This window comes from Mugil cephalus, chromosome 17 (genome assembly GCF_022458985.1).
Source record: "Mugil cephalus isolate CIBA_MC_2020 chromosome 17, CIBA_Mcephalus_1.1, whole genome shotgun sequence".
NCBI classification, from domain to species: domain Eukaryota; kingdom Metazoa; phylum Chordata; class Actinopteri; order Mugiliformes; family Mugilidae; genus Mugil; species Mugil cephalus.
The window spans coordinates 4,344,633-4,364,117 of NC_061786.1; the positions used below are offsets into that span (position 1 = coordinate 4,344,633).

Genomic DNA, 19,485 nt, shown 5'->3' on the forward strand with positions numbered 1-19,485 from the left:
AGACCGGGAAAAGAACAATAGAAGTGTGGACCTGTAACAGAGGACCCGAAAGAAGCAGCCTACTGAGTTAGCTGGGAAAAGTAATTACAAATAATTTGACAATATTGTGGATTGTTCCGGTGGGTCTTGTCTCCCCCCGACCGACGCTTGGCGTGCCGAGAGAGGAGCAGACAGGAGAGCTTTTCCTTGAGGGATTTATCGTTCCAACTAGATCCTGGTGAGATCGCAGTTTTTTTGTAACTTTTTCGTGCTGGTATACCAGTTAGCCATCGATCGCACACTTTTGTTTTCCCCTGTTTTTTTGGGAACAAACTTGTTGCTTATTTTTCCTCGGGACACCTGTGGTGATTGGATTAAACGACATCAGCGGCCGCAGAGTTTAACGAACTTAATATAATTTAAAAGACATTTAGAAGTGGGTGTAATGGACCAAATTTAAGTTCTTCGTTAAATGGTGGATTACTCTGAGTTTACGTAATATAAAATTAGACATTATTTCTGTTAATCCCCATGTATCCATGATGGACTTTTGTGTGTTTTTTTATTGCTTTACATTCAAAGTGTGGGTCAGTCTTCTTGTATAATATTCATTACACTTAAAGGTTAACAGCTATCCTGAAAAAAGCCCCTTGTGTGTAAGTAACTTCATCCTGAAAAGGTGAATTTGTCTTGACTTCTTTACTTCTCCTGTGCACCTGCTGATGATGCTGGTGTAGTTAAATTTTTTTAAACAGATAAATCTAAATCATCTCACTGTTCCTTGTCTTTGGTGTAAAGCTCCCAGTAAAAAAAAAAACAACAACAAAAAAGCTCCAGGAACAAAGCATGGACTCACAGCACTTTTGCAAATGTATAATTGTATATAATTCATTGTACGTTAATAAACAATCATATCATGTACACTGATCAGTCATAACATTGTGTCCACCTTCCTAATATTGTGTAGGTCTCCATTGTGTCTCCAAAACAGTTGTGACTCATCAGAGAATGGACATGGGTCTTCTGAGGGCGTCCTGTGGTGTCTGGAAACACAGTGTCTTTGGATCTATTAACGAGGCTTAATCACTGAGCTTGCTGGACCTGGGCACTTCTTCCCTTAGGCTGAAGTCACTGCTAACCCTCTTTAAATCACTCCCTGCTCTCAGTTGACTTCCTTGTTTACTTTGCTTGCGTGGTGACTTGACATAGTGTAATCAGTCCACTGTATCACATCCCTGTGTTTGTGGCGGTCTTACTGTCTCTCTGGACTTTTTTTGCTTGAATTGTATCAGTTGATGTTACCCACTGCAAGCAGGATGGACACAATTGCAGGAGGTTAGGGATTAAGAGTATTTTGAAAGCTTTTCTGTATGATGGGTATGCTTATTAACCTGTGATGAATTACATACAATTATACATTTGCGAAAGTCACTGAATTCCTTCATCGTCCCTGCGTGTTTTTTTGTTCTGGGAACACTACAGTGAGGATGTTTTAGATTTACCTCTTTACATTAATTTAACCATTTGTGCAAAACGCATCTCTGCTTCTTCATCGTGTTGTCAGGTTGTCAGTAAAATACATATAATTTAAAACATTTTTTATTAATAGTAATTCATGACTAAAGCATCTATGTCGTATGTGTCCTGCGAGTCAGTTTTATCAGGCCAACGCAACAGTTCATGAAGAAAATGTGTTGGCTGTAAATTCCATAAAACATAGTAGACCAACATTGCCACCGACAATTGTTTTGTGGTGGAAAGTTTCAAGTTCACAACAAAATGACTGTAATCGGTTGTAGGACCATTCATAATGTGCAGGTCAAAAACAAAAATGCCCCATAATCAAATCCATATGGCATGTTACCAGACTCAGCATGTTCATTCTAGTATTGTTTTTATAAGAAACATTGCCATACTTTACCATTACCATTAAATAGGATCATAAAGAAATGAAATGTCCTGCAGATTGGAGTTTTATTCCTTAAATATACTCTAATGTAGGGATTTAATTTGATATCACAGTGGAACTTGTCTTTCATGCAGAATTCACACGTCTGTTATTTAGCCCACATATTAATTATTAAAAGATAAAAAAATGACTAAACCTTGAACTTAGATTGCATTTTAAGGATACGACGCATGCTCCAACAGTTCTTTTGATCAGTTGTTTTGCTTTGAACAGATTTCAAGGGAAGTGATTAATGACTTGCGTACTGACTGTGTGAAAGCTGCTTGAGGCGTCATCAACCAAAGAATTGATGCAGCTGCTGTGAATCAAATTTTGTGCGTTTGGAAAGACAATTGTTATCTGCTGAGGTCTTTTTTAACTCTATCAGAGATCTGAGTCTCCGTTGAGAGTCAAATCATTTCCAACTCAGACATGTCAATTGTAATTTGTGGTTCAGTATTTATTAAATTATCCAAAGCAGTATCTTGCTTTGTTGCTGAGTGTTGATCGACTCCCTGACAGACGAGGCTCTGACTCGACGAAACACGGCTTCACTGCCTCACTAGTTTTGTCAAATAGATTTTTTATTTGTTTATTTTTTAGCCTAACTGGATTGCGGAGACAGCAACTTTTACGAAGTCTAGTTTGACTGGGAGATTATCCATTACGTTACATTAGTATGGAGACTCCTGCATTAGCATCTGGAGGTTCAGTGTCTTACTCAAGGACACTTCAGCATGTGGCACATTCCAGGGATCAAACCGCTCTGACTACTGAGCCACAGTCGCCCCTATTGTCTCTCACAAGCACCAAATCATCATCACAGTCATGTTCTGCCCCTTCACGTCAGCCTAAATCAGCTCTATTAGCTGCATTTAATGCACAACATCAACCAATACTGCAATGGCTAATTAAAGAATACTTATTTTTACACTTGCATATCCTAAATTAGAAGTGTAACTTAAAAAAAAAAAAAAAAAGGATTTTTGCAAATATTTTTAATTTTATTTGAATACAAATACTTTTTTCCTCAAATACAAATACTTGATGCTTTGCACATCCCTAATATATATCACAATCAGCTGTGAAAAATGCATTTTAACTCTTCCTTCTCACAATGTGAGATCACCTGTCCTTGTTTCTTTCTTCCTGGAGGACTTTGTTTAACAAATGTCAAACCTCAACAACTTTAATTACTTTGTTGCCCCTGTGGCATCAACATATTTTCCATTTATGGATTAGTATCAACTAAATGAATATTTGTATTGCTCCAAGAAGGAGCTCTAAACTTTGAAACACAATCAGAAAACATCGACATGTTTATCTGTATTTTTCTATACTTTATTTCTGATACTCACAAACAGCATCATAAGTGTAGCAACCTTCCCACACTGCTAAGACAAATCACTGTTTGGTAAGTTCTTATTTAGTTTTTATCTGAACCTCACTGCTGTCAGAATTACTTTCATACAGGTGAGCTTTGAAGAAGAGCTCTATTCCACAATGTCACATCTGTCCCCTCTCACAGTGTTGACAGCTTTACTTCCTGCTATAAATTACTGTCATCACTGGGTGTCATTACCATTGCAGGAAAAAAGGGAATTCCAAATACGTCATGAGTTGTTTTTCTTCTGTTGCCTTTCCATATTTACTTGTCAAATCTGTGTTCAAATGTGAAGTAACCATAGTAGCACCCTGAACAAGTGAAAATGAAAGTGGTCAATGAAGTTATGAGAACATACATAGTTTAGTACACTAACGAAACTGTGAAAGAAGCTGTCAGATGTAGCCAGCCCCAGGACATAAATGATGGCGATGTAAGATTGCAAATTAAGCAACAAATTCTCTAGATGTCTACCCTAAAAACAAGCAACACGTTGCTCCTATGTTTGATGCATTGTCAACGTTATCACAAATAAATATTCAACCACATAAAATATTTCTCATCACACATTTAAAAGCTCTTGTTGAGGTGAAGCAGTGCTCTCACATGCACTGCTATGACATCATTCAGCATTCCTGTTTTCTGACCTATAAACTCATTAAATACAGTTTCAAGCACTTTTATAGAGCATGTATTTCTTATTCTGCTTTTGGCAGGTGAACAAAACTACTCTGCTTATGGGGGATGGGCAATGTATGGGCTGCAAGGGTCCGCACCATCTCTAGCACATTGACTGCTGCGTGTGCATGTGTCTGTTTCACCAGGAAAAAAAGTATTTAGTGTATACTTGAAAAAAGATTACCTTCAAGTTTTGTAAAGCCAACCTCACGTGTCACGGGAGCACGTCTGTTGTGCATGAACATTTGAAGAGGAAGCTCGTTGGAGCTCCGGGCGACACGGACTCACCATGGTAAGATATTTAGCTTGTTAGCGTAGCCTGCTAGCTATAAATATGCGGAGTTGTCTAGGCTTTCAGCATTAAAGTGCAACATTTAAACTGCATTATTCAACTTCACAGTCTTTTTGATATTGATTAGTGCTTTTGGTGCATTATTACCTGCACTCATAGCATTTTCAGTTAATGTTAAAAGTCAAGATAAAATATGGCTTGAATGTATCCTTTTTCAGTTTTAGATTGGCATGTTCAAGTTTATAGGAGCAATTCTACTCATTTGTCTAATAAATTTCTTTTTCTTTTTTTCCAAATCAAATTAACGCAGTACCGTGGATGGTTCTCTGCAAAAGAAGCAGGCGTATTCTCCGCAGCAAGCAATTGTCTTCACCAACTCGGTATTAGATATGCTGCTCAGTGACATGAGGCCACTCTCCATGGTTGATGGTGAAGGGTTTCAACAAATGATTCACCAGTTCAACCCTGAATCCACCCTGCCATCCCGAACACATTTCACCCAGACGAGTATTAATAATATAAAAATGTATAATAATTTATATATATATATATATATATATATGTGTGTGTGTGTGTAATGCAAATAACAACATAAATAACTTTATATTTGATATAAACCATTAAATAAACTGATTTTAAAAAAGTTTAAATAACAATATGGCAGAAATGATGTAAAGAAAAATCCCAAACTTGTTGAATGTTTATTGTATAGACTGTTTGGTTCTGTGAACTACTTCTGAATTTGAAATAAAAATCACTTCTGTACTCATGTCTTTAAAGGTGAATGAGATCATAAGAGGTCGACAGCTCCATCACACTGACTGCCGATGTTTGGAGCAGCTGTGCCACAGAGGCATACCTTGGACTGCCCTGCCATTTCATCACATAGGATTGGCAAATGAAGACCACCTGTAGAAGAGCAGCATACTGCTGCAAACATGACATGAATGGAGGAGCTGATAGAAAAAAGTTTCCACCTAAAATAAAAGCAGTAGTTCTTGACAACAGACACAATATGGTGGCAGCAGTGCAAATGTTGGAAGAAAAACATGGTTGGGTCTCTGTCCACTGCACTGGGCACACACTCCACAGTGAACAGTGCCCTCAGAGAGCCCAGCATCAGCAGAGCTTTAGGTGCTGCAAGAAGTTTAGTAGAACACTTCAGGAGAAGTGAGTTAGCAAATACAAAACTGAAGCTGAAACAGCAACAAATGAACACAGCACAAGCTGATCCAGTTACTACAAGATGGAACATCTGTTCCAGGTAGAAAGACTCCTGGAACAGCATTGGTCAGTCACTGCAACTCTGTCTGATCTTGAAGTAATTCCAAGGGCCAAACACCACTTTGACTAGAAGCCTGATCAATGGGTTCCACTTGAAGAGCTGGTGAAAGGGCTACAGTCTTTTGAATGTGCCACTTTATCTCAGTGGACAAGAGTATGCAACTGCAAAATGTCTTTCACAGCTAGTCAAAGGACTCCAACGGTCCATACAACAAACCCGTTTTGAGACCAGCCCAGGAGAAGCCTTTCTGGTGAGTGTGGGACAAGGGATCACTGAGCGATGGGGGAGCCTGAACACCATCTCAGCAGGGAGAGACAACTTGCTTTTTCTTGCCGTTGTGGCAGCTGAAGATGGTGCAAGGGACAGTTGAAGTCCTTGCTATCAAAAAAGTGAAGGAGACTGGAATGTGTGAGTGTAACTCGTGGAACAACAGAAGGTCGGGGTCCCAGGGGAAAAATCACCATTGGATAACCTCCTTCAGTCTGACCCTGAGAGTCTGAGTGACGAGGAAGAGGAAACCCAGGCAGACCAAGTTCAGATGTACTTTGCAGAGCCAACAATATCCAAAAAGGACAATCCTCTCATGTGGTGGAGGGAAAATGATGGGTGTTTTCCAACACTCTCAAAGCTGGCAAGATGTCTTTTGTACATTTCTGCAACATGCACCCCATCCGAGCGGATCTTCTCTGTTCTCAGAAGAGAGCAAGCCTCATAGGAGACCATGTTGAGATGCTGACTTTCCTGAGTTCCAATAAACTCTAATTGACATACAACCTCACACTGCAATACCACAGAATGCTGTGGCTGTTTGTTTGTGGCAAATGCACTTGTATTTTCTTTTTTTAAGGGAATGTTGTACAAACATTTTATTCCTGTTGTTGATTCTACAAGATTAATTAGTACAAATGACACAAGTCACACCTGTGAGATTGTTTTACAGATTAAGAGTGATTGACTTGTTTTGTAGTGCTTAGTTAACACTTACACGGCGGCTATGGCTCAGTAGGTAGAGCGGACTGTAAAAGCGCTTTGAGTACCTTTGAGTAGGTAGGAAAGCGCTATATAAGAGCAAGACCATTTACCATTACATATATATATGTTAGCACTTTGCCAGTCATTTGGTTTAAGATGGATTAAATATAGCATATAAGCATTTTCATTTATATTTTGTATCAGGAGTAACCTAACCAGAAGTGTATTAAAAGACATATTTTTGAGTGAAGTTTTATTGTCTTTATTGTTAATTAATTAATTGTATGATTTATTATTCTATTAGTCAATTATTCGCTTCAATAATCGATAACTAGTCGGCTGTCAAAATAGTTGTTAGTTGCAACCCTAGAGTTGAATGGACATACCTCCAGCAGATATTCAGAGGTCACTGTAGGAAGCTGATGTAAATCACGGGCCATCGTAGCCTGTGTGTGTCTGTGTGTCTGTGTGTGTCTGTGAGTCTGTGTGTGTCTGTGAGTCTGTGTGTGTGTATGTACAAAGATTCTGCCCAAAAACACATTGTATGTATGTATGTATGCATGCATACATACATATATTTTGACTGATAAAACATATTCCTTTGTAAAGTGTGTTTTTGGGCAGAATCTTTGTTTAATGGCAAACTCATTTCAATGTGCGAGTTTAAAGAACATTGTTTTTGCATAAACAATTGCACATATTTTGTTCTTACAAAATTTGTCAGTTTATCATTGTGCATTAGTTTGTTTGCACAACAGACACTTCTTTATTTTTTCCCCCTAGTTTGCATGTACAAAAAATATAGTTCCCTGGACTGACTACAGTAGCACAGCATTTTGTACATTTTTATCATCACAAAAAAACACCACAACTTAACGTTGATTTAGCTTCAATGAATGAACAGAACTGTCATTTAGAAAATAATGTAGGAATGTTTGCACTAGTTTAGGGAAGGCAAACACATTTCAGCCTTGGGCTGTAATCCTCATCTGCACTGCTAAATATGCAATAAATTTACATGTAAACATTGGATCACTTGCTGCATACAAAAGATTAATGAACAGAAGAATCTCCCTCTCCACATAATACCCCTTTGTATGTAATTCCCATGGAAACAGTGCCACTTTTTAATGAATTACAAAAAGCAAAGCAACATTAAAACCAGGTGGAATTGGCTTTTTAGTTAAGGTTTATTGTGATACGATTAAGGAAATAGAAAGCGAAGCACTAAAACTGGACACTGGATGCTGAATAAATGAATAAAAACTCATCTCATCTTCTACTGCCGCTCATCCTCAATAGAGTCTCTGCTAAATAACTAAAATTTTCACAGACTAACAAGTTTGAAAGCAAATTAGCACAGATTCAAACTGCAGGAGAGCCTCCCATTTGTCCCAGAGTGACGGTAGTGCGACATTTAAATGGGAGCCCCCAACCAGTCGATCCTTAGGGGGCTTGGCGAACAGTTGCCAGAGGAAAATCTACTTCACCTGGCAACTCACAGGGCAGAAAGGGCAGTGGTTGTAACATCTGTCCTTTCCTCTCCTTTTATTTTACGTAAGATTAAGCCTTCATGTGAACGAGACATCTCAGGATTACGGGGCAGAATTTATTTAAATTTGGCACAAGCTCACGAATTGAACGAATTAAGTGGTTGAGGTTCAAAGGTCACCGTGTAAAGACGCGTGGTTGTAGTTCTTTCACGTTATTAGTATCAGTAATTCATGTTCATGTGGCAACAGTGGAAACACTCATCAGACTTTCAGAGCTTGGCAGGACAGTGCTAGGTCACATCTTGGATTTAGCATGTTTGCACTGCGTGGCCGATATTCATGGACAGCAGAGGCTGATAGATAGTGAGTCATTTTATTCATCATTCTCTTTTCTGGGCCTCACTCGTTTGCATCATGAAATGGCTCCATCAATCCGTTTCTTTTGCACATGTTATTGATTCTCTTGCTTTACCTGTTTCATCATTGAAAGAGATCTCCCCATTAAATAGCTCATCTGCACACACATTATTGGAGGCGGGGGGAATGTGTTGTTTTATATAGGGTAAAGCTAGTACTTATTCCTGTACAGTGTAGTGAAACTGCTGTTAAAAGGATCATTCTGATCATTAAATTGTCTTTTCTGGTAGCTGTTGTATCATTGCCGCAAAGGCGCCCACTTGTTTAATGGCCTGCGGTGTACAAAACATCTTCATCTACAGCCAGGAGATCTGCAACACTGTACATCCCCTCTACCACCAAACAGAAACTAACTCCAAATGCTGAATTCAGACTTCACTTTATATTTCACCACCACTGCCAGATTCAGTGCTTTCTCCCAGCCCATAATGGTCCAAAACCTTGATTAATCTGAATGTAGTACATTCAGTGTGAATCATTTATTTGGTGAGAAAACTAAATAACACTATACAGTATGATCATATACAACTGTTGATCACTGGAGGAAAAAAACAAAAAAACACCTTTGTTATTAGGTGTCAGAATTCTAGAGAGATTTCCCAGGGGTTGATTTATTGTACTATTCCCATAAACATAAAAAAAAACAAAAAACACAGGTTTAAAGTGATGGAAATGAATAGAAGAAAATATGCATGAAGGCTTTTCTTAATGTGTCAGAGCATTTTTGATAGTTTTTAATTTTGTCCTGTGTGACATTGGTTTTGTGCCAAAAGAACTGGATCTGCTCCACTTATCTCTCTAGTACTTCTTTTATTACTTCTTCTTCCTGGCCCCTTTAAAACAGGTCAGAATGAGCTTTATATAGATTTCATATATAGTCTGCTTAAGTAGGTTGATGAAGTGGTTTTAAACATGATAAAAGTTTAAAATTTCTCCCATTGAAAGGGTCATCAGGAGTTTACAAGGTGTTTCACCATAAATTCACCAAAACATTAGATTGGATTTTTTTGTGGTAGTAAAGTGTTTTAGAGAAAAAACAGAGATACATAATCACAAGAAGACTTTTTTTATGGGCTTATAAAACATGCTTTAATTGCTTTTTTTCTGCAGTGGAAGCTTTTTTCTGCTGTGTTGCATGAATGAATGGGTTGTAAATTAAAATGTGGCAGTCAAATTGTTGGGACCCCAAAAATCATGTGCTGGCCCTGAGTGAATGCATTATGCTATAAGAGGATTTGGCAGAGAATGCAATTGAAATGGTTTGTTTCCCTCCTTCTCTCGGGCCTTTAGCTGCAATTTTATTATCTGAGGGAATTCTCTTCTCACCAACAGTTGGCCTGATTTGGTATGCTGTGTCAACAAGAGCTCCGGTTTATTGAATCTGTGACTGCAAACAGAGCAAGAAAAGTGTTCACAAGCTTCATTCAGTGATATAGAATACACTATCATTTAAGATTGTAATTATTCTGCTTCTGCTATTTGGAACTTGTCTTACTCCTCTCAGGGTCAGCAGTCAAGTAGCCCTTTAGAAACATTGCAGGTTGAGTTGATGTCATTAAATCTGAACATTGTTCTAACAATTTCTTTTTAGTGAACATCTCTTCTACGAAGAATAGCAGTTTTGTGCTGTTTAAATCCTGGCATGTCATTAAATATGGGACAGATTATTGTACGGACATACCTCCAGCAGCTACTCAGAAGTCAGAAGCTGATGTAAACCATAGGCCATCATAGCATTCCATCTTTTGTTTGACTCTCATTTTTCTCTATGCTGATTATTCCCCCATCAGTGATCATGTTACACTATGCACACTGTGGCAGACAGTCATTTGAAGCAGACCTTGTGATGCAGTAAATGAGGCCACCAGTCTCTGCCAGGCAGCAGTCTTCACAAGAAACAGAAAGGCAGAAATCTACTAATGGAATTACAGTCTTTCCTTTGCAGTTTGCTGTTGTACGTTGTACCCTGCCAGTAATTGCTCCCAAGCAGGTATTCCTTCATCTTATTAAGGCAAGGAAACAAGAGCTAATAGGTTTCTGCCTTCAGGTCCAAATCCCTTCCAGAGTTTTAAGTCCTAAAACCTTTATATCAAATCACTGCTCAGTGTGTAGCCAATGCGTTCAAATCCACGTTGTCTGAAAACGTGTTGAATCATTAGGACTGTCCTGTGTGAAGAAGTATGCAGATGTGGAAGGGTTGGAGCAAATGAGCCTTAACTGGAGCGTTCTAATTTGAAGGCCTCCACATTCTCCAAACAGTTTCTGAAAAATGTGTTAACACACTAATGGCTTGAGATTCCCCAGCCTGCATCTTTAATTAAGTCCTCTGTTGATTGGTTTTGACTCTGGATGTCAAATTCAGTTTTATTTAAACATCTTAGAACAGCAAGGAAATATTATCTCCACATTCAGTCCACTTTGACTTTGCACAGTAGTTGGAAGTTGGGTAATGGGTAGAGAATTAGTTTGGACCGGTAATTAGTAGGGATGGGAAAACTTATTACCATGAACTGGTTCCAGTTTTTATGAACCCTCGGAAATGTATACCTCCAGCCTGATTGATTCTCCAGCATCTCAGTTGACCCAAACAACTTGGCTGTGTGGTGATGAAAGTGAATTAATTTGTAGCGTGTTTGCAGATCTACTCTGAATACTCCCTGACTGCTCTGACCCAAGATCTCCTCTCCAGTTCAGAGAGAACAACATACACTCTGCATCTCCTCAACCATTTCCTGATCCACGCTTATTTAGCCTTTTACTTAGTTTTTTCTCATTCTAAAGTAGTCTGTAGTTATAGTAAGTTTAGTCTCTTGCTACTTCAACGTCTTTCTGGCCAACTACAAGTCAAACCAAAAGCTGTGTGTATTACTGCCACCTATCGAACATCAATGTGGATCAGTAGTGTAAGTTGTTGCATAGCTGTCTATGTATTGTTTACATTTGCTCCTCCTGAGGTCAGTGATGTTCCTCAGTCTAGCATGATCATTTAAATTACATCCTGTACCGAGGATTGGAGAATTCTTTATTTTGAAATCCTGTAGAGTTTGTGCATTTGAGATTAGATTTTTTATATGTGAAGTTTCTGATGACCTGCCCAAAATCGGGCTAGATTTTAAAATGTATGTAAGGAGACAACCAAGAGAAGGAAGTATTCCACAGTGAGTGATGGTTTAAGAACTGTTCAAGTCTGGAGGTGTTTCAGTGCTCTGCTGTTGGATACCCTGCAGGAGAAACAGTACTCCATCCTTCAGAGACATGCTCCGTCCTCTGGTCTGTGAAGGATTCATACTGCAGCAGGATAATGAACCCGAGCACACCTCAAACCTTTGAGCTACTAGAAGGCCAAGGAGTGCCCACTGTCGCTCTGTCACTGTCACAGAACACAGGCTCACCCCCACTAAACATTAATGGATCACTTGGAAGACTCTAGACACAAGATCTCTGGAACTACAGTATGTCAGATCATATCGGGGTAACATGGGTTCACCGCTTTGAACAAAGTTGTTGAATCACCCAGCTCAAGTGCTGCTTTCATCAAAGCAAAGGACGAACGAACCAAATTTTAAGATACACTGAAATTCATTAACATTTTCAGAGACTGAATTTCTCACTCAAATTTTTCAGTTTATATTATCATTTGCAATGAATAATAATTAGTGTGATTCAGGACTTAAGAAGCCAAATTCAGACTTAGCACAGCTTTACTGTGTGTCCTCGTCCCTTTTGTGTAAGTTCCAACTACAAGTTACATAGAAAAATAATGGCAAAAGGCTGTTTAAGTGCAAAGGCCCAGTTAGAGAAGTTGCTTTAATACAATCTGACCCTCAGGAAATTGGTATGACCATTATCCAGAGGCAAGAGAGCTGCCTGAAAAGGGAAATAACAAGGAAGGATTTTTGTTTTGATTAAAAATATATATTTTTTAATATTATACAACTGTATGTACAGCAGTGAGCACACTTCATAGTCACTCTCATACGAAATAACAAACAACAACCTCAGGGCAAGCTCACCTTGGATACTCTCTGTGAACAGCACAAAATCTGTTATTTGGCAAAATTTCTTTTTACTTTACAGTTTTAACATTCACCTCATATGCTACACTTTTGTTAACTGAGCATTTTAAACTTGAATCTCCACCGCACACATACAGAACTTTCTGTGTCTGATGAACTCCCTGCTTCAATGAGTGCAAGAGGTTTGAAAGTGAAATGGGACTTCATATCAAAGCTATAAAAATGTGCTTTGATTTTTCCTTCGCTACTTTTTCTTTCTGCACAGGGTATCAATGACTGCTCATTGTCAAAGCGGCTTCGTTCTGTGCATTTCCATCAAGAGCTACTCTCAGACATTGCCAAAAAGGCATCTCATACCATATCCCATCACTTGTCTTGTTGGTGGATATACTGTAACAGCACATAATGTTTATGTTATAGTTTATGATCACATTTTTTCCTATTGCGGATTTAAATTCAATAACAAAATATTTCCTGTATTTGATTAGAACACTGCTCTTTTGACACTAGTCTATATTTTACTCTTGTTTGTGTTGCATCTCTCCCTCAGGTCAGTTCCTCTGGGTGAACAGTTCGGCATTTGGAGGGCCCTGGGTACTGAGTCCATGGCTGTGGGGAGGCCAAGGTCCATGTAGCCTGGATATGGCTGTGTTCCTCCACCCCAGGCGAAGTGGGCAATACACCATTTGGCTAATAGAGCGGGACAAACCACCCCTTGCCCTCTTCTCCACTGACACTCTGCCACGCATCACAGGGTGAGCACAGATCTTCTAAAAACACTATTTCCTGGGTTTGATTTCTCATTGTTGAATTTGGTTGAACATACTTCAAGAAAACTGAAAATGAAGTTGAACCCTGCTGTGTATTCTACTACCTTTCTTTATGCCCAAGTTCACTGAATTCTGTTTCCAAAAGTGATAAAGAGAGAGCAGAGACAGAAAACATTCAAAAAGAATCAATGGCTCCTTTGCTGAAAGCCTGTAAATTTTCAAAGGCAAAGAGGATGCTAGTTGGGTAAATAGGAAGGACGGGTTATTCACAACAAATGTAATTTGCTTTTGCAGCAGTCAAGCACCATTCGACAATTACTGTGGTCATATTACCTTCTGTGTGGCTAATCCCTGATTAACACCAGGTCTGTGTTTCTCTTATTGGGGCTCCTCATTGGAGGCTTTACTGAGCTTCATGCTGAGAGTCGGCACGGTGACAGAGGCCAGGACATTACTCACCTCTCTAGTGGTCATATTCATGGGGAAGCTCTGCTTTTATTAGCGTAGATGTAGTGGTTCAGCATGAAGGATGTGAAAATACAAAGAGTAGTTCTCTACGGACATACTTCATCGTGTGTGTAATCTCTTAAGGGTCTTGGTATGATATGAATGTCATGCATTCTACATCTTTCCTTTCTTTAAGTGTCCACGTCCACGTTAACATTTTTGTGTGCTTATCCAAAAGCTCACGCTGGTGCGTGTTGTTCAGGGAGCATAGCAGGGACGGGCTCATTACATGTGTGACGGATTAGATTGTGCGTTTGTGCGATCTCATTTGTAGTCGGAGGCTGCCATCCACCCACACCATCTGAACCGCTTGGAGACTCGTTCAGCCGAACCCCCCCACCGCATTTCTGCTCCGACAGGAAGATACTCACATCATAAAAAGACTGGGCAAAAACAAAAGCAAAAAGCGCCATGCATGGACACTGGAAGACTCAGTCAGGTTACTAATTGCCAAACTGTGCCTGCTGCCTTTGAATTTTAATGCTGTGTTTTGACAAGTTTGCCCAATTCACTTGTCTGGGTATTTAACACGAGGTAAGCCAAGTAGGAAACAAAACACATGAATTATTTGACAAGGTCCTTTTAACTAAGAAGATTCATCAAACCTTATTAGACTGCATGTCACTTATTTTGACTTGTCCCCTTACATTCTTTGTTCTTAAATCACATTCAGCTTCAGCACATTCAGTTTAAAATGAAACAAACGAACAAACAAAAAAAAATGAAAAATACTACATTAAAGTGCTAAGTCTCTGCTGTAGACAGGACTGAAGGCAGAGAACCTGAAACAAGCAAGAACATTCAAAGCATTTGCTGATGCATGTAGTTCAGAAACTTGAGGAAGACACTGACTGCTAAGGATTTTATACTTTTAGATTTGGTAAATAGTCTTTCTTTTATGTAGCGCTTCTCTACCTATTGGTACTCAAAACGCTTTTACAGCCATGCTCACACAAGCACACACACATTCACACACCAGTGCCAGTTGCACCGGGAGCAACTGGGTGTTCAGTGTCTTGCTCAAGGACACTTGAGTTACCCCCATGGTTCATGGACAACCCGCTCTATCTACTGAGCCACAGCCGACATGTGAATCGGTACAATTATCTACATTTAATGGTAATACCCAGTGTATGATTGCAAATCAAACGAGTTCATAATAATTTATAATGAATGAATGAATGAATGAATTGTAATTATTAAATTATAATTAAGGTTTTTAGTGTAAATGTGTTATTACAAGGGCACAGATTGAGACACAGATATCAAGCACAGCTGGGTGAAATGAAAATATCCAACTATTAAATATACAGAAAGTGTACAGCAACATATGTGCGTTTTTAGGCTTTAAACTACCTTTACAATATGTAAGTGAAATCTACAATAATTAACAATCAAAATTTACAAAACTGTTCCTACCCTGCCTTCAGTCTGGCCATGAATTCACCATGAACTGCACAACAACAGTGAGCTCTCCTCACTGGAGCAGTTTTGTGTTTAAGCTTTGGGCTTTTCTTGAGAGTTGAGTCACATCCAACTCCATTACCACCTTTTCAATCACTTCACACAGTGTAGTGGAGTTGTGACGGATACTTTATGTTCAAGGAGTAAAAAAAATCCACATAGCACAGCTGTTGCAAGGGCCACGTTATTCAGATCCACCACACCCTCGATGATGATGCCAACATTGCTTGGTGTCTCTCTGGTGACGTAGATTCCCCCTTTTGTTTTCACTCAGTGCAGCGAGATAAAAAATGTCTTAAAGCATGGCGCTGCAGACACGTGCAGCCCATACATTGCTCCTCTCCCAATAGCAGAGTGCATGCAGCTGGAAGCTGGAAGATGCTGGTACTTGCACTGCCACTGCCCCAGAAACTCATGGCTCTTATTTAATATTAATGTCACACGATGACACTCAATACATTAAACTATTTTTGACTGACATTTTGACAATATCAGATGAGAACATCCAGACCTACCAACTAAAATAGTGACATGGTGTGGCATGGCGTGCCGTAGCATGGGTACAAGACTTTGGATGTGATGAGATGGTTGCCTTCTTCTACCAACCATGCAAAGTGTGCAAGATGAGATCGTGTGCGGTATTGTGGTAATTAATGCAGGTTCGTGTACCCTCTCTGCATACTATGTAGTTTCTACACTATACAGCTGTGCTTAACTTTAAAACACGAGGCAGTTGGGTTAAATACAAACAAGATGCTTACATAAATCCATGGCCAGTCTCCTTTCCAAGTGAAGTAATTCCATGGTTGCCATAATCAATGTGCCCTGATTCATTTTAAATCAAGCATCTTAGCTCCTCTACAGTTGTTGCATAGTGGTCTGTGGAATGAGTGCTGTCTGTTAAAGACCTCTCTAACATATGGTTTGGCTCATTTGTTCATTTTAACATTACTTTAGCAAAGTGCATAAGGAACAAAGTACTCATCATTTTGAGGGAGCTGGATTCTCAAGGGCCACATCAGGCTACGTATGACTCCTGTGTGTCACTGAGTCACGTTTTCTGGCCTCCACATAAATATCTACAATTTAGTCAATTATAGCTCCCAGTCTTTCTATGTGTGTTATTTTATCAATGTTCCCAATGTGTTCAGAAGCAAAACTGCCTTCATATGAACAGAAGCATATTAAGGTCCCCTGGACACAGGCACTGATGGACTTGACTGTTCTAACAGCTCTGGTGTTGAATGCCAGCCTCTAAATCGTCTGAGTCAGCAAAGCAAAGGAGACTGACTGGGAGGGAGGGAGGGAGGTGTAGTGTAATGTCACCATGTGCATGTGGATCTAAATGTGAACTCTGCTATTGCAGTCTTTGCGCATGCACACATGTGATATGTCACTGTGTACATGGACAATGCCTGGCAGTGTAAATTATCAGTGCAGTCATGATTTGTGCGCGTGTTAAGTGATGGATCACACAGCCACCACCACTACATTTCATCATAGCACTTTGTCACTGCCTGCTTTATATGACATAGTGTTACCTCACACTACATCCATCACACATATGCGCATACAGTGCAGGAAAATGTACAACACATGTGTTGTATGCTTGTAACAATCATTTACCTAGCTCTACTTACCGTACAAACCAAACGGCCTTAAATACAAAGAGTAGTAATGAAACACTTAATGAAATGTGTTTGTGTATTGGACCACCCTCTGTGACAAAATGAATTCATGCGTTGTTGTGGAAGTGCCTGGTGTCATTTAAAGAGAAGCAGTACATCAGTGTCATCTTAAAACTGGCCTGTAGCTTGGACATTGACGGGAAAGAAGCATCAAAGGAGGTAAATGTTAGTGGTAGATCTTAACGTACAGTAGGAATATTATATCACCTTCTACATTAGCCTACACATTAAAGTACAACGTTGTACAACGTGTTTGTGTATTAGGATCCTGTCTTTGAACTCATCCTCTATAAAGACCTGCTGCTGCTCCTTTAACATATTGGTCAGATTATGACTCTGCCAGACACAGTTTGAGATACAGTCCGTACGGGCATACATATAACTGAAATATTTTACGTTTATTTTCATGATTATGGTGAAATTGTTTTGAACTATCAGCTAGAAACAAAACAGTGGCTTACTTTGTGTTGATCCAGCTGTAATCCCTGTAAATAAAAGGGATTATTCTTGCTGCTAACTTAATTATTCAATTTACCGTCTGATGAATGAAATAAGAAGCAACCACACACAGACTTTGTATGTGTGTGGTTGAACATAAACAGGCTGAATAATTGCCAATGTCTGTATTACTTATCGTCAAAAAAATAATAGTTTGTTACTAATAACACAGCGATGTTTTACTTGAGTGCAAACCAGGTGATTGTCATTGTTTTATTTTATGTAAATGTCTTTTAAATCCAAAATTGGATGTTTTTGCTTTTGTTGTATTGAAGAAACTAGCAAATGTTAAATGGCATGATACCATTTTTGATAAATAGGCTTTAAATGTGTATAAAAAGGCTTTGGTAAAGAATTAAATGTTTCTCTTTGAAGCTATATTTTCTTGATTTTCGAGGTATTTGGTTGTATTTTAACCAACTCACAATCATTTCAAAACAAATGAATAATCTAAATTAGTAATTAGGTGTCATCAACTATTGCTGTAGCTACACACTAATTTATATGCCACTGTGATCATTGTACATAATCATTTAATTAAATCATGTAAAACCCTGCTTTCATGCAGTGATCCAAGTGCCAGTTTATGTTTTCATTGTTTTACCTGATGCCACACAGTAAAAATGTTCTGAAACGGGAATCATGAAACATTTACCCGACAGAGAGGCTCTCTCAAATGATTTAAGCTCAACTACAGTGAGAGAGATGGGTGACCTCAAGGCCTTCTCACTGGCAAAGCGATGCATTCATCCCTGGCAGGGATCCCCTCCACTCCTCCACTTAGTGCTCACCAGAGCTGACCTCCAGCTCTTGGACTGCGATTGCCATAGGGCTGCAGCTGATGGGATCCTCATAGCTCTGGATCTGGGAGCGAGGCCAGTAGTCTTGTACACAATGTCTCAAAGACATGGAAGGAGCAATAATGTGCCATATGGTTTGTGGTAGGCTGGAAGACATTTTTGTTCCAGCCAAAACTCAGACACTTTTACTCTACTTCGTAGTGAAATGGTTGGCGTTTCCATTCTGTAACCTGGAGGAACAACTAGACCATAGATAGATCAACTTTATCTTTATGTAAAATTAGAATCCACTTAGACCTAGTTATAAAATCTTGGATCCAAATGTACTTGGATCGTCTATAGTTTTTCAGGTCCATAGCTTGTGTGATGCAGGGGAAGGAGGCATGATGTACATACTGTATAGCTGTCCTTTGAGCTCCTTGTTTTTTCTAGAATGATGCGCATAACAGCACTGCAAATACAACTGCTAATTTACAGACGACACTGGCCTGGTTAAATATCACCCTTCCCTCCCAGTTAATTACCACAACACATTTGTGTTCTTTGGGACAATTAAACTATGTTTACATCAGCTCTTCTAATGTGATCCATCTTTTATCACATCAGTGCAGCCAACCAAGATGTGGTTGGTCCAGCCTGGTTTCATCAAACAGTGAATGACAAACAAGCCAAGTCACATCTCATGCTTATAATTCATTTTTATTTTTTCCACGTTACATCGAGTTGCAGGCCTATAGACAGGAATAACAATCCTTCATCTTTATCTAGCCTTGTTTTAGCCCAAATACTAGAGCTGCTCCAAAAGATGATCTTTTAAATGTATCTGCTCATTATTGTTTCAAATAATATATTGATTAATCCTTTGGTTAATTTACCACTAAACTAATAACTATACCTTCTACCATTAACCTTTCAACTCTGTATTCAAACACTGCTTCACAATAGCATGTTCTAATATGAAAAAATAAAGATAAGATTTGTGCAGTTTAGACCTAATTAGGAAGCATTTTGTTTGTTGTATTCTGCCATCAATTGTCAAGATTTGCTGTCTTTGTGTTTTCAGCCTGGAGATTTGACAGGTGTGCATCGCCAGGCTTTACAAAAACGAGAAATGATCTGAAAAACAGCGGGAAGGGAGGGATTTCTTCAAATAGACCTGATAGAATTCATGCTTTGTAGAGATTAAACTGCTTATTTTCATAATTTAAGGATGTAAACATTGCAGTGCACCATTGCAGCCCTAGGTACCTTTAACCATCATGTGTGCTATTTTTAAGTAAGGCTCAAACTATGT

General features: G+C 39.0%; 1 protein-coding gene across 2 annotated transcripts in view; it reads left to right on the plus strand.

Moving 5' to 3' along the window:
• Positions 1 to 19,485, plus strand: part of alk (ALK receptor tyrosine kinase) — a 314,203-nt gene that overhangs the window by 184,082 nt on the left and 110,636 nt on the right. For both annotated transcript variants that reach the window (XM_047611390.1, XM_047611389.1), the window contains exon 4: positions 13,015 to 13,219. In XM_047611390.1, the coding sequence (XP_047467346.1) occupies positions 13,015 to 13,219 (205 nt within the window). The remainder of the gene's footprint in view (positions 1 to 13,014; positions 13,220 to 19,485) is intronic.